At 44.1% G+C, this 12672-nt stretch overlaps 1 protein-coding gene across 1 annotated transcript; it reads left to right on the top strand.

Annotated features, from left to right (window-relative positions):
* Positions 1-389: 389 nt before the first annotated feature.
* On the top strand, positions 390-11958 carry LOC147195737 (glycine N-methyltransferase-like). The gene is made up of 6 exons (XM_086127331.1): positions 390-702; positions 3911-4038; positions 5906-6022; positions 8327-8469; positions 9679-9800; positions 10638-11958. The coding sequence occupies exons 1-6, from the start codon at positions 494-496 to the stop codon at positions 10807-10809; spliced, it is 891 nt and encodes a 296-aa protein (XP_085983457.1). The 5' UTR covers positions 390-493; the 3' UTR covers positions 10810-11958.
* Positions 11959-12672: the final 714 nt, after the last annotated feature.

Below are 12672 nucleotides of genomic sequence, written 5' to 3'. Positions count from 1 at the left end.
TATTCTTTTATAATTGAGTCTGTGCATGATGAAACCGTGGCTCATGGTTTGCCCTATTGTTTGTTTTAAGGAAGTAGATTTCCTCCGGAAAGTTTAAATTATTTGCGTCTAAAATTATATTGGGGTGTGAGATGCTTCAGAACCCCCAAATATGAGATGGGGGGGGGATATTACGATAAATAAATGTTATTATCGAACATGTGCAAGCCAAAATCCCACAAGATGTTCCTGCGCGACTAAACGCCGGTTAAAGAGAACCTGACATATATCCCGGAAGTAAATACGGACGTGACGCATCTATCTTTGGCCAATCACAAAGTAGGCGTCGATTCCCAGCAGCGTATCATTGGGTTAAAGTTTTTCGCCCCCCATGTTCCTCGTATGAATAATAACAACCTCAAAATCGGTTAGCATGTGTCCAGACTCCACGTTGACAACCCAGTCGCTCCGTGCTTAAACTGAGAAAACACTGACGCAAAGCAGCAAGGGCAGCATGTCGGTCGACGGTGTGTTTCGGACCCGCTCACTCGGCGTGGCCGCTGAGGGTCTTCCTGATCAGTACGCGGACGGCAAAGCAGCAAAAGTCTGGCAGCTCTACATTGGAAACACGCAGAGCAGGACGCAGGAGTACAAAAGCTGGGTGGTGTCACTGTTGAAAAAACACGGTGTCCGAAGAGTGCTGGATGTTGCCTGCGGAACAGGGTAAAGTCAGACCGAGCGGGCACGAATACCTGCCTGCTACCACACGCACCAGAATCAATAACATGTATAAGACAATTCAATTTTGACCGTTGTCTGTCAGCAAAGCCGGCTTACCTTTCCAATACATATGAGGTTATATTGTATGTCTGCAATATAAATTATACATCGGCTTTGACTGTATATAAGTTTGGCTTGTTTTAGAAAAAGTGGACCCCGACTTGATAGGCTCCTGTGCAAGTATCTTTCAACCTGTCCATATAAAAATATAATAGACATGCATCCTCCCTGATCAATCACTCAGATGTGTAATTGAAAAAGAAAAAAACCTTGCCAAAATGGTTTTTTGGGGGGTTGGGGGCGGTGCATTTGAACCCATTGAACCGGTCAAGTGAGGACAACATTTGAGGATGGAGAATAATGAATGTGCAGAGTTGCACCACTCGTTCGTTCAGTTCCTGCCTCTGTGGCAGTATGAGGCTTAAGCTACGTGGCATACAGTATAATCACTTCTATGTGACAATGGACCAACACTTGTGTAGGAAAGCACTTTCGTGGGTTGATAAACTGACCGTGACAGCTGCAGGTTACACATAGTTTTGACTGGTTCACAGTTGTGTGTTTACCTATTGTGATAGTGTATCAGCGGTGAGACAAGGCCGCAGTGTGAGCCATACAAATTCAAACCAACTGCATTAGGCTATTTTTCCATGACCACGGGAGCCCCATTTGCACAAAACGTTGCGTGTTGTACGATCTCCTATCATTCATCCCATGGTCTCCCATCACGTTTTCACATTCTGTCAAGGCTTTCTTCAGATGAAACACAGACACTGGATAGCTTTGGAGCATATTGACGGCCCCGGCAGAGTCGAATGAAGCTTCCCTGTCAGAATTAGGCCCAAAGTCGGCATCGGCACCGGGGGGGCGGGGGGGGGGGGGGCACATTGGGCTGAAATGTAGCCCCTATATCAAACATCCTGTATTGTTTTATTGTGTATGACAATGTTCTTTACGATAGATTTATTTTCTGAACAACGTCAATGCGGTCACGGACACCATCACACAGTCATTATTACAAGTTTCGGTCTGACTACTTTGACGATTTTTACCAGACAGAATGTCACTGTCGGCGCTGCACGTCTTTACATAAGCAAAATTAAACATGGTTAAATTTGCTTTCTCGCAAAAGTTGTTCTCATATTTATGGTGAACTCGGTATGATCCTCATTTACCAGACGTGTGTGTTACATCGCGATGTAAACATGATCAGAGTGGAACGGTGTTATAACTGGCTTTCCTAAAGGAGCCCAGAATGTTTTCTGTCCCATCTCACTCTATGACTCATCTGCAGAGTTACATGGGTGGGTATAGATGTAGGGTTCATATACCAGTCCAGGGTGCACTCCGCTTCTTACACAAAGTCAGCTGGGATCAACTCCAGCTCAACCTAGTGAGGACTTGCACTATCTTGTAGAAAGTAGATGAATCTTTCTCTCCCCCCCCCCCCTCCACCCCATCCATTTTCCAATCCGCTTATCCTCACAAGGGTTGCGGCCATGTTGGAGCCTATCCCAGCTGCCTTCGGGCAAGTAGGCGGGGTACACCCATGAACTGGTTGCCAGCCAGGCTCGCCACCCCCCAGATCAATATTATTTGATCTGGGGGTGAACCAGTGTTAACATGGATTGGATTTTATAATTTGTTTGTCTGCTGGAATGATTTTCTCAGTGCATTCCCCTTGTCATACTTAGTTGCTGTTAATCATTGCAGTGCAGTACTTTTCCAGGTCGTCGTCCACTGCATATTGCCCAATCTGTCTTGTTTTTGTTCAACATGGATAGCAAAGGCTTTGAGGTCGGGTGCAGGTTGTCTCTAGATCAGGGGTGTCAAACATACGGCCCGCGGGCCGGAACTGGCCCCCTATGGAGGTACAATCTGGCCCGCAGGATAATTCAAAAGTGAAAAAAATGCATTAAAGACACAGAATGAATATTTTTAATAAAATTAAATTCATGGATTATCCGCTAGGGGCAGACCGTTTTGATCAGAGATGAAAACAGCAGTCTCAATCCGTCCCTGAGACAGACCCAACACAGCAGACGGTATCAATGCACCAATGCTTCTTTATACCAAAACAAAGGAAAGACATGATATTTTGGTTATTTCTAGCAGAGTATGGTATAATGTTAATGGTCCGGCCCACTTGACATCTGCCGAGTCCGTATGTGGCCCACAATGTGAAATGAGTTTGACACCCCTGCTCTAGATATTCCGGGTTAAATTGAAAAACCTCAACCCTTAATTGGAAAACCATGTCAACTACAAATACAAAATAACATTGTTAAATGAATACGTCTCTGACAAGAGAAATGTAAATGATCTTTTGAAAGAAAGAAAACATATATATATATAATATATAATGTATGTGTATGGATGTATGTATGTCCATCTTAAGGCTTGACTTTTATTAGATTGAGATAGTAGTTCAGAGCGACTAGAATAAAACAGAAAGTCCATTGTTTTGTCAGTCCATATGTTTGCGTTTGCTTGCATTTTCATCAAAGCGGACCTTCTTAGAGGTACCCAGAACTGAGCGGAAGCTCAGAGGGGATCGAGCCTTTTCAGTTGCTGGTCCCTCTCTTTGGAATGACATGACCGCCCTTTGAACATTCGACAAGCCCCCCCCCCCCCCCTCGCTGCCCATCTTTAAAACTTGTCCCAAAACTCACTCCTATTCTTTGACTTTTGATTCATCATTAGATTGAGTTTTAGTTTGAGTGTTTTTGTGCTTTCTCGTGTCTGTATATGATTTTTGCTCCACGTGTAACACTTTGCGTACGGCGTTGGCTGTTTTAAAGTGCTCTATAAGTACAGTCGAGTTGAGTTGAGAAACTGCTCATCCGCAAGTTTTTCATGAGCCAAGTTTAGCACTCGCCAAACCTGTTGACAAAACAAGCCACATTTCCTTCTACGCCTCCCCCCCCCAGACAAGTATGAACACGTCAAAGCAGTTCACGGCTGTTCTCGTGACATTGCTGCCTTGCCGACCCGCGCGGACCAGAATGAACCAAACATTTCCCGAAAACACCCGTCGGCATTATATTTAAATCAACACATTAATCATCCCATAAAATAGTCGATTCCTGGATTCTGTTTCGCGGAAGCATCGCAGAGGTTGTTTACAGAACGTGCGCTTTGTATTTTGCAGGGTGGACTCCATTATGCTGGTGGAGGAGGGCTTCAATGTGGTGAGTGTGGATGCCAGCGACAAAATGCTCAAGTATGCGCTGAAGGCGAGATGGGAGAGAAGGAAAGAAGCAGCCTTTGACCAATGGGGTACGATATTTTTGCCGCGATAGAACTTCCGTTTGGAAACAACAAAAAGTTCGTCTTTTTCTCACCTTTTTACACGTCTGCGTATTTTGTGCGGCGTCCTCTGTCCTCGTACATCCAATAATGTACATGTATTTTGTTGAATACAGTATTTGGTTGTGTTCTAGCGTGACGCCAACAACCTGAAACAAATGCTTCATTGGGTGCTTCGTTCAGTGCTCAGCAAATTTATTCGACTACCAACGAATCAAAGCTTTATGCTGACAGTTGAAGGATCAAACGCTAATGTTTGTACAATAAAGGTGTGTATTTATGAATGTATGCATGGCGCACTGAAAAGGCTTTTGCCCGCTTCCTGATTTCTGCGTTCTGTGTGTATTTGTGACACACAAAGGTTTCGGTTCATCAAGCCAATTTGAATATCACATCGAGAGAACGCAATGAAATAGAAGAATGCAGTTTCTGAATGCCGATTTAATTTATGGAGGCACAAAGCTATAAGATAAGATAAGAAAACCTTTATTCGTCTCGCAATGGAGAAATTCCCAATTCACAGCAGCAAAATTATCAAAGGAAGAAGTCGAACAACAAAATATAGGAGCTGCTGGAAAGGCAGCCACTCTCGCGGCGCCATTTTGAAGTCAAAATAACAAAAAGTAACACAACACAACACAACACATAGGACGCAGACAGTCGTGCAATCTTCACCACTTTTCCGCATACATTTTGTTGTCTGAAGCAGTTCTAGATGAAAGAGGAGAGGATCAAAGTGTCCTTCCGCCAGTGGGTCAGAGACGTCGTGCTGAAAATGTGCGCACGTCTGCTACGAGCTAAGTTTTGAAAGCAAACACGAAGCTGTAGCTGTATGTTAAGCTATCCATCCATTCATCCGTTTTCCTGAACCGCGTATCCTCACGGGGCTCGCCGGGCATGCCGGAAGCTATCCCAGCTGTTTTCGGGCAGTAGGCGGGGGGTTCAACCTGAACTGGCTGCCAGCCAATAGCGGACGTGTAAACACCCCATGTGGAAGAAAGTCATTACGCCCCGAACCTAATAATGGGCTTGCGCCACCTTTGGCGGCAAATAACTGAAATCAAGCGATAATTGGTGATGAGTCTTTCTCATCGCTCTGGAGGAATTTTGGCCCACCTTTCTTTGTAGAATTGCTTCAGCGCCGCCGAATCGGGAGGGTCTTCTAGCAGAACCGCCCGTTTAAGGTCACACCACAGCATTTCAATTTGATTCAAATCTGGACTTGGCCACTCCATCCATGCATCCATTTTCAACACCGCTTATCCTGAAGAGGGTTGCGGGGAGTTGCTGGAGCCTATCTTCGCTGACTTCGGGCGGAAGGCGGACTACACCCGGAACTGTTCGCCAGTCAGTCACAGGGCATCGATAGAGACAAACGACCATTCACACCCACATGCACACTGACAATGAGTAGGAACCGATCCCGTGCTGCCCGCGAGTGTACCACTACACCATTAGCGACTGACTTGGCCGCTCCAAAACCTTTATTTTGCTCTTTTTTTTTTTTTTTTTTTTACTTTTCACATAGAGCCAGATAGCTTTGAATATTTACCCCCCTTGGTAAAGGATTTTATCATTTAGAAACAATTTTATATTTTCTTGGGTTCTCTCTGTGTGATATTAAAATTGGTTTGATAAACTGAAAACTTTGCGCGTGATAAATATGCAAAGAACACAGGACTCGGGAAAGGGGCAAATACTTTTTCATGGCACTGCACAATATACATGTACTGTGTTTACATAGATTTGATTGTATTATATTGTGTATTTAATGTATGTGCGGGTAAACTATTGTTTTCTATAACGTCTGTTTTTGGGGGTTGTGGGTATTTTGCAGTGATTGAAGAAGCCAACTGGCTGACGCTCCCAGAAGACATCCAGAAACCGGGAGGAGACGGCTTTGACGTGGTTATTTGCCTTGGCAACTCATTCGCTCACTTACCAGATTTTAAAGGTACCGTATGCGGTCCAGTTTGTGGCGTTTATTTTTTCAGTCGCACTTTTGGTTGAAAACAAAAGCTTCTAATCTTCTTGACTTGTCCGCACTCGTTAACGCGTAATCGAATGTATGAATCTTGTCACAATAAGTATCAGTAATCATCGGACTTACATTATTTTAATCAGAATAAACGATTCTGTTTTATAGGGCTGGACAATATGGCTGAAGTGTATCGCGATAGGAATATTTCATATCAGTCCATGTAGATGATTATTGAATTTGAGGTTAACGCAACTATGAAAAAGTCAACGTCTGTTGAAAAATTATTCTCAGTATTTTTTTACTCGTTTCAAATAAGAAAAACAAAACGAATTAAAGATAAAATGACTAAAACCATTATCGAGAGGAAAAGCACCTTTCAAAATATCTGGTATGAAGGTACGCTATTTTAGTGTCGATTGTAAGGTGCCATGTCGTTAACGTCCACGCTCCTTCAGCAATGAACCCTCAATGCTTATTTGTGGAAGACGCCAGACCTCAAAGCTGTTTCGTTGATTCACTGGCATTAACCTTTAACGTTTGTTGTTCATACAATGTCAATATAGTCGGCTACTCTCTTCGAGTGCACAGTTGACCAACCGTCTTAGGACTACTTTTTAGTTGGGTCATTGCCAAAGGACATTTGTTCTGCTTGCCTGTGAAATGCAAGGCCGGCGCTAGCATTTCCTTCGCTTCTACACCACGTATCCATCCAAAGTTGTTTGATCCTGTTAGTCCAGCGGTGGGCAAACTACGGCCCGCGGGCCGAATCCGGCCCGTTGGTCTTTTTAATCCGGCCCGCCGAAGGTCGGTCCACAATTAAGGTTCGATGTGAATGATTGCATTCATTTCAATTGGACTTGTAATGACAGGCATTTCACCGCCAGGTGGCGCATTGACTTGAAGTTGCGGAACACGGGGGGGGCAATCTTTTCGACCACCTAGGACCTCTGTATCGCTCTACTTCTACTGGTCTGATCACAACCCATCTGCAGCGATGCACAGGCTAAAATAGGTCATCAACAACACTTTTGTCATTTAACAAAAGTATATTAATACAGTACTTTCATGCTTATGTTCTGTTGATGTTTGATATGGACTGTCAACAAATGCAGTTTATTTTTTTTAATGTACAAATAGCTCATGCTGACCTGGCCCTTCTGTCAAAATATTAAAAGTCAATGCGGCCCCCGAGCCAAAAAGTTTGCCCACCCCTGTGTTAGTCTATACCGGGGATCAGCAACCTGCGACTCTTTAGCGCCGCCCTAGTGGCATTTCAAAAATGTTTGAAAATGCAAAATGATAACGTTTTCCAATGCTGTAAAAAATGTGTTGAATGAACATGACATTTCAACATTTCTGAAAACGTTGATTTGCGTCATAGCCTGTGACGCACGTTTCTCTTAGCAGGACGGGATGCCGGGCAGGTGGCTGTTGTAAAAAAAAAAAAAGAAAGAAAAAAAAGCTGCATTTCATGTACAATTCACCGAGGCTACTGGCAAAGAATGGGAATGTGGAGGGCCGAGAGAAGCATTTTAAAACGGTACACATGAGCTACGATAGTTCACGCGCTGCGAAAGTGCATCCCATGCCTCGATCATCTTAGGGGCCGTTTTTGGCCGTTTCTCACGATGGCATGCGTATGTAAGTGCGTGCGTATACGCGCGCGGGTGCGGTAACGGGTCGATCGGGGGAGGTTGGTTGATCGAAAAGTAGATTTTCAGTCAAAAGAGGTTGGGCACCCCTTGCTCTACAGGATGCACTGCAGGGGAAAAACACATTTGATCATGAAGGCTCATTGTCTATTCGTAGCCAACTTTGTCATTTTGATAGTAGGCTAATATAGCCCATATCGATACATACAGCATGTGTTGCCTTCATTGCGAGGCTTATATCAGGCTTTCGATACTTTGCGGTTCCAGACATATTTGTTTGTTTGGTCCAATATGGCTCTTTCAACATTCTGCGTTGCCAACCCCTGGTCTATTCAATATAATGTCTTTCACTTTAGCAGACGGTATGTATGCCGCACGCTCACGGGCGCCTGCATTGCGTGAGCGCACTTCTTCACCTTTTGAGGCTCATCTCCGCCGGTTATGCAGACAAGGTGCACCTTGTGCACTCGACACGTTGTTTTCCAGACTTCCTCTCACAGAGTTGTGATTGTGGCACAAATCTAACCTCATGCCGTGGCCTTTGCCTACACACATGGAGAATGCCAGCGTTGGTTGTTTCCTTCTTGGTTTCATCGGTCATGACATTGCGTTGTGTCGCTCGTAGGGGACCAGAGTGACCAAAAGTTGGCTCTCCAGAATATCGCAAGCATGGTCAAACCAGGTGGAATCCTCATCATCGACCACCGCAACTATGACTACATCCTAGAGACTGGGCGGGCACCGCAAGGAAAAAATGTTTACTACAAGGTATGAAGGGGAACAGACTCGGTTATATTTGTTACAGGATACAATGAACCTCTGACGCATGTTGCGCACCGAGCGATGTGGCCAAACGGGACTGAAATGGAGTTCCGCGAAACATTTGCAATTGGTGACTCACAATCTATCAACCCACTGCACTGGAAAAATTGTGACCCTATTTTGGATTTTGAGGTTCCACATACTGTTCTGTGTGCATATATATATATATATATATATACACCTGTATACATATATGTATGCACACAATATATATATATGTATATTATGCGCATATACGGTATGTGTATTTTTTTTTTTATTGAACCATGAACATGTCACGATTGTCAGAGAAGGGGCAGATTTATAAAGAGAACAAACAGTTGAGAATAAAAGAGAGTCAGTGTGGATATTTCGAGAAGCTGTTGGCAAAGGTCACGTTCTCCACCAATTGCACTCGCGTGGATTTTGGTACGGGAGACTATAATATAGCAATAATATTGTCAAAGACAAAACGCGCACATGGGAGAAATTTGCTGAGGCCATGGAGAATGACATCTGGACATGTGCGTGGAAATTCTGGTCCACCATCCCGCGTCGCAGAAGGGGCAAGTAGTGCCAATCAACAACTGTGTATAGTCTAGTTGAGGTGCTTCTGACCGTGACTCGGGGCGTTGTGAGTCAGTGCGGACGATATTTTGAAGAGCTCCTCAGTTCGACTGACATGTCTCCCTAGCTGGAAGCTGTCTGGGGCTCTGTGGCAGGCCCCGGGAGTATGCGGTTATTACCCGCGCGCCTACGGGATGTGTCCCGCGCAACCGGTGTGAACGTCGGACTCCCGCAAGGTTGCCCTGAGCGTGCCGGAGCCTATCCCAGCCTGTCTTTGGGCAAGTAGGCGGGGCACACCCTGAACTGGTTGCCGGTTGATTGCTGGGAATAATCTGCCTGCGGAAATCACTCCCCAGCGCAAATACTATTAGATCCAGGTTAAAAACGTGAAATGTTTTTCAGTGTTATATTTTTAATTACGTGAAGCGCATTGCGTATGAAATGTGGCATTATAAAAAGCTGGGATAGGCTCCGGCATGCCCGCAACCCTCATGAGGATAAGCGGTTTGGATCACGGGTGCATGCAAATCAAGCTGCCTCGCCTTGGCATTCATCCTGAGTTACGTTGTACTCTAGTCATTGTGGAATTGTTTGTTTCGTGTTTTGCAGAGCGATCTAACTCAGGACATTTCCACTTCTGTGCTGTGGGTAAACAATAAGCCGCATATGATCACTCTGGACTACACCATCCAAGTTCCTCAGACCACTCCTCAGAGCCTGCCTGAGGTCAGGTAGGTGTCATTGGCTTGAAAACAGCCAGAGGTTGGTTAACTCACTCACTGGTCACAATGTCAGGTACAAGTAGCCACATTTTCTTTTGCCATTTCTTCCGACAAGGGCTCTTCAGTTTACGACGCTGTCCGCATTTGAAACGTAGCGGTAACAAACCCCTACCCAGTGAATCGGTTTTCCCAGCCACTTAACCCATTCACTCCCAAAGACGTTTTTAAACGTCTTTTCAGACTTGGTCTAAAATTGGCTGGTACCGAATGAGTTAAGAATTCATCATCATACGGCACAAGAAAGGACGCTACGTTACCGAACACATATTTGTTTTTCATTTGGTTGTTGTAAATTTATGTTTACTTTACGACACCGCTGCATTTGCGTCGGTTCGTGATAGACTAAGGTGTGGTCCGACTTACTTATTTACAACTCTCGGTTACGTTGCCATCAAAGGAACAGAACTTTGACATAAATCGAGGGCCTCGTGTCCAGCCATTTCTCGGCCTAAATATGAGACCTCGTTTGCACGATTCATAAATATACATATGCTGCACCCCCTCCTGGCTCAAGCAATCACTTTTTCTCTGACGTATTCGTATCAATTTTACTTTTTTTGAAATCGCGTTTTTCTCCAACATATAGGAAGTCCGTTTGTATTCAATTAAATAATGACAAAAGTGCAGTGCGTGCACAGTTCAATGTCAACCTGTTAAATGGGAGTTGAATGCATTCCAGCCACATACAGCCCACTCGTTGAAAAATCTTGCCCATCCTGTGTCACGGTGTTTGATAAAGGCCTGGTAATTAAGCTGACAGAGCCATCTTCAAATGTGTGTTCGCAGTAAATTCCGTCTCTCCTACTACCCTCACCGCCTGGAGAACTTTAAAGGGCTGCTGCGCGAAGCCTTCAACGGCCAAGTGGAGCACAAGGTCTATGGAGATTTCATGGCATACGTCCCCGGTCAAACTCGTGCGCCGTGCTACTTCATCCACGTTTGCCAAAAAACTGCATAAACCACGCAGAGAAGACTAGTATGGGAATTTGTTTTCGGTTCGACCACAGTGATTCTCCCAAATTTCGGGTCCATTTCATCTGAAATTTTAAATCTCACACATTTGATCTGACGAGTACAGCTTTCTGATTAACTTTCCGAATGAGTGGCTTTCAATTAACGAGGTTGCGTAGTATCCATTTAGCCACAAAAAAAAAAAAAGACGGATTTAGCTGTCTGCTATTCTTTTCTTAATTTTATTTTTTACAAGTAATTCTTTTTTGTTTACCAGCTGGATCTTAAAACGCCGCTAAGTTCATGCATTCACCTTTTTTTGTCAGGGGAAAAAAAAAGCTTGAGAAAAGCTCTCATGTATACAATTTTCTGTCTTTTAGGTAAGCAATGTAATCAGTTCAACTTGGTTGCGAGGTTCGATTGTGTATTCTGTTCCTCTTTTTCAATTTGCATTTTGAGTTGGAAATCCGGCACACATCAGACCAGCAAGAATGTTTTTGAGAACCGACCTGACGTCTTGTGGTTGCATGCACACTTTCCATTCGGCAAGATGTTTTGAGCTCAAAGCCACCTGCAGGCCAAATGATCAAACGTGGTGACTGGTTAACCGCTCTCAGTCTTTTGGCTTCTGACAATAGAACGGTTCCTTTTTGAATCCGTTTATGAGTGAACCAGAAAATAGTGTCACTTGTGTGTGATGGATGTGGGGGGGGGGGAATAATCCTCTTGTTTAATTCCGTATTACTTGGACGTGCTGTAACGTTTGAACACACGATCATCTTCAAACCTGCTTTCAACCAAAGATTTTTTTTCATTTTGTCTTTTACTTTCCTCAGTCTTTGATTTACACCTTGCACAGAAATTGACACGCGTTGAGAAATTATTTGGCTTATGTTGATCCTAAACATGCAAAATAAAATGCATGGAGAGAGTACTACTGGCCCCCTGTCGTTTGTCTCACGGCGTCAGGGCAAATCCGTGTCCGTGTTGAAATGTGTGGGACTGTACACATGATTCCTTTTATAGCAGTAGGCTGAAATGCATTGGATGAAGGCATTTCTAGAGAACATTTCACAACAGTCTTATGTTGGTGGTTCTGAAAAGATTTTCAGTCGTTGGATGTTGCATAAAAATACATTAAATGTTTCATTTTGTGCCAGTGTGTACGTGTGCTTTATTTTTTCTATTTGCCTTTCAAGTTGTAGAAGAACCGTACACAAAGTCAGCCGCTCTGTATTGGGGTTTATGAGCAATGATGTCATATGAAGGTGTTAACAAGTGAAAGTACAATGATCAAAATCAAAACACGTATGAAAATTAAAATAGTCCCCAATTATATGGCTGCTGCTGTACATTTCCTTTGTTACACTCTACAATGTTGAGTGTAGAGCAGGGGTGGGCAAACTACGGCCCGCGGGCCGAATCCGGCCCGTTGGTCTTTTTAATCCAGCCCGCCGAAGGTCGGTCCACAATTAAGGTTCGATGTGAATGATTGCGTTCATTTCAATTGGACTTGTAATGACAGGCATTTCACCGCCAGGTGGCGCATTGACTTGAAGTTGCAGAACACAGGGGGGGGGGGGGGCGGGATCTTTTCGACCACCTAGGACCTCTGTATCGCTGTACTTCTACTGGTCTGATCACAACCCATCTGCAGCGATGCACAGGCTAAAATGGGTCATCAACAACACTTTTGTCATTTAACAAAAGTATATTAATACAGTACTTTCGTGCTTATGTTCTGTTGATGTTTGATATGGACTGTCAACAAATGCAGTTTTTTTTTTTTTTTATGTACCATAGCTCGTGCTGACCTGGCCCTTCTGTCAAATTTTAAAAGTCAATGCGGCCCCCGAGCCAAAAAGTTTGC

Source organism: Hippocampus guttulatus, chromosome 13 (assembly GCF_054856545.1).
Source record: "Hippocampus guttulatus isolate MCC_2025c chromosome 13, RoL_Hgut_1.0, whole genome shotgun sequence".
Classification (NCBI taxonomy): domain Eukaryota; kingdom Metazoa; phylum Chordata; class Actinopteri; order Syngnathiformes; family Syngnathidae; genus Hippocampus; species Hippocampus guttulatus.
This window is presented reverse-complemented; position numbering and strand designations above follow the sequence as displayed.

Bases quoted from the DNA above. Each gene is read 5' to 3' on its own strand.
- LOC147195737 (XM_086127331.1), top strand. From the start codon at position 494: ATGTCGGTCGACGGTGTGTTTCGGACCCGCTCACTCGGCGTGGCCGCT. The intron at 703-3,910 runs GTAAAGTCAGAC...TGTATTTTGCAG, and splicing joins GATGTTGCCTGCGGAACAGG to GGTGGACTCCATTATGCTGG. The intron at 8,470-9,678 runs GTATGAAGGGGA...CGTGTTTTGCAG, and splicing joins GAAAAAATGTTTACTACAAG to AGCGATCTAACTCAGGACAT.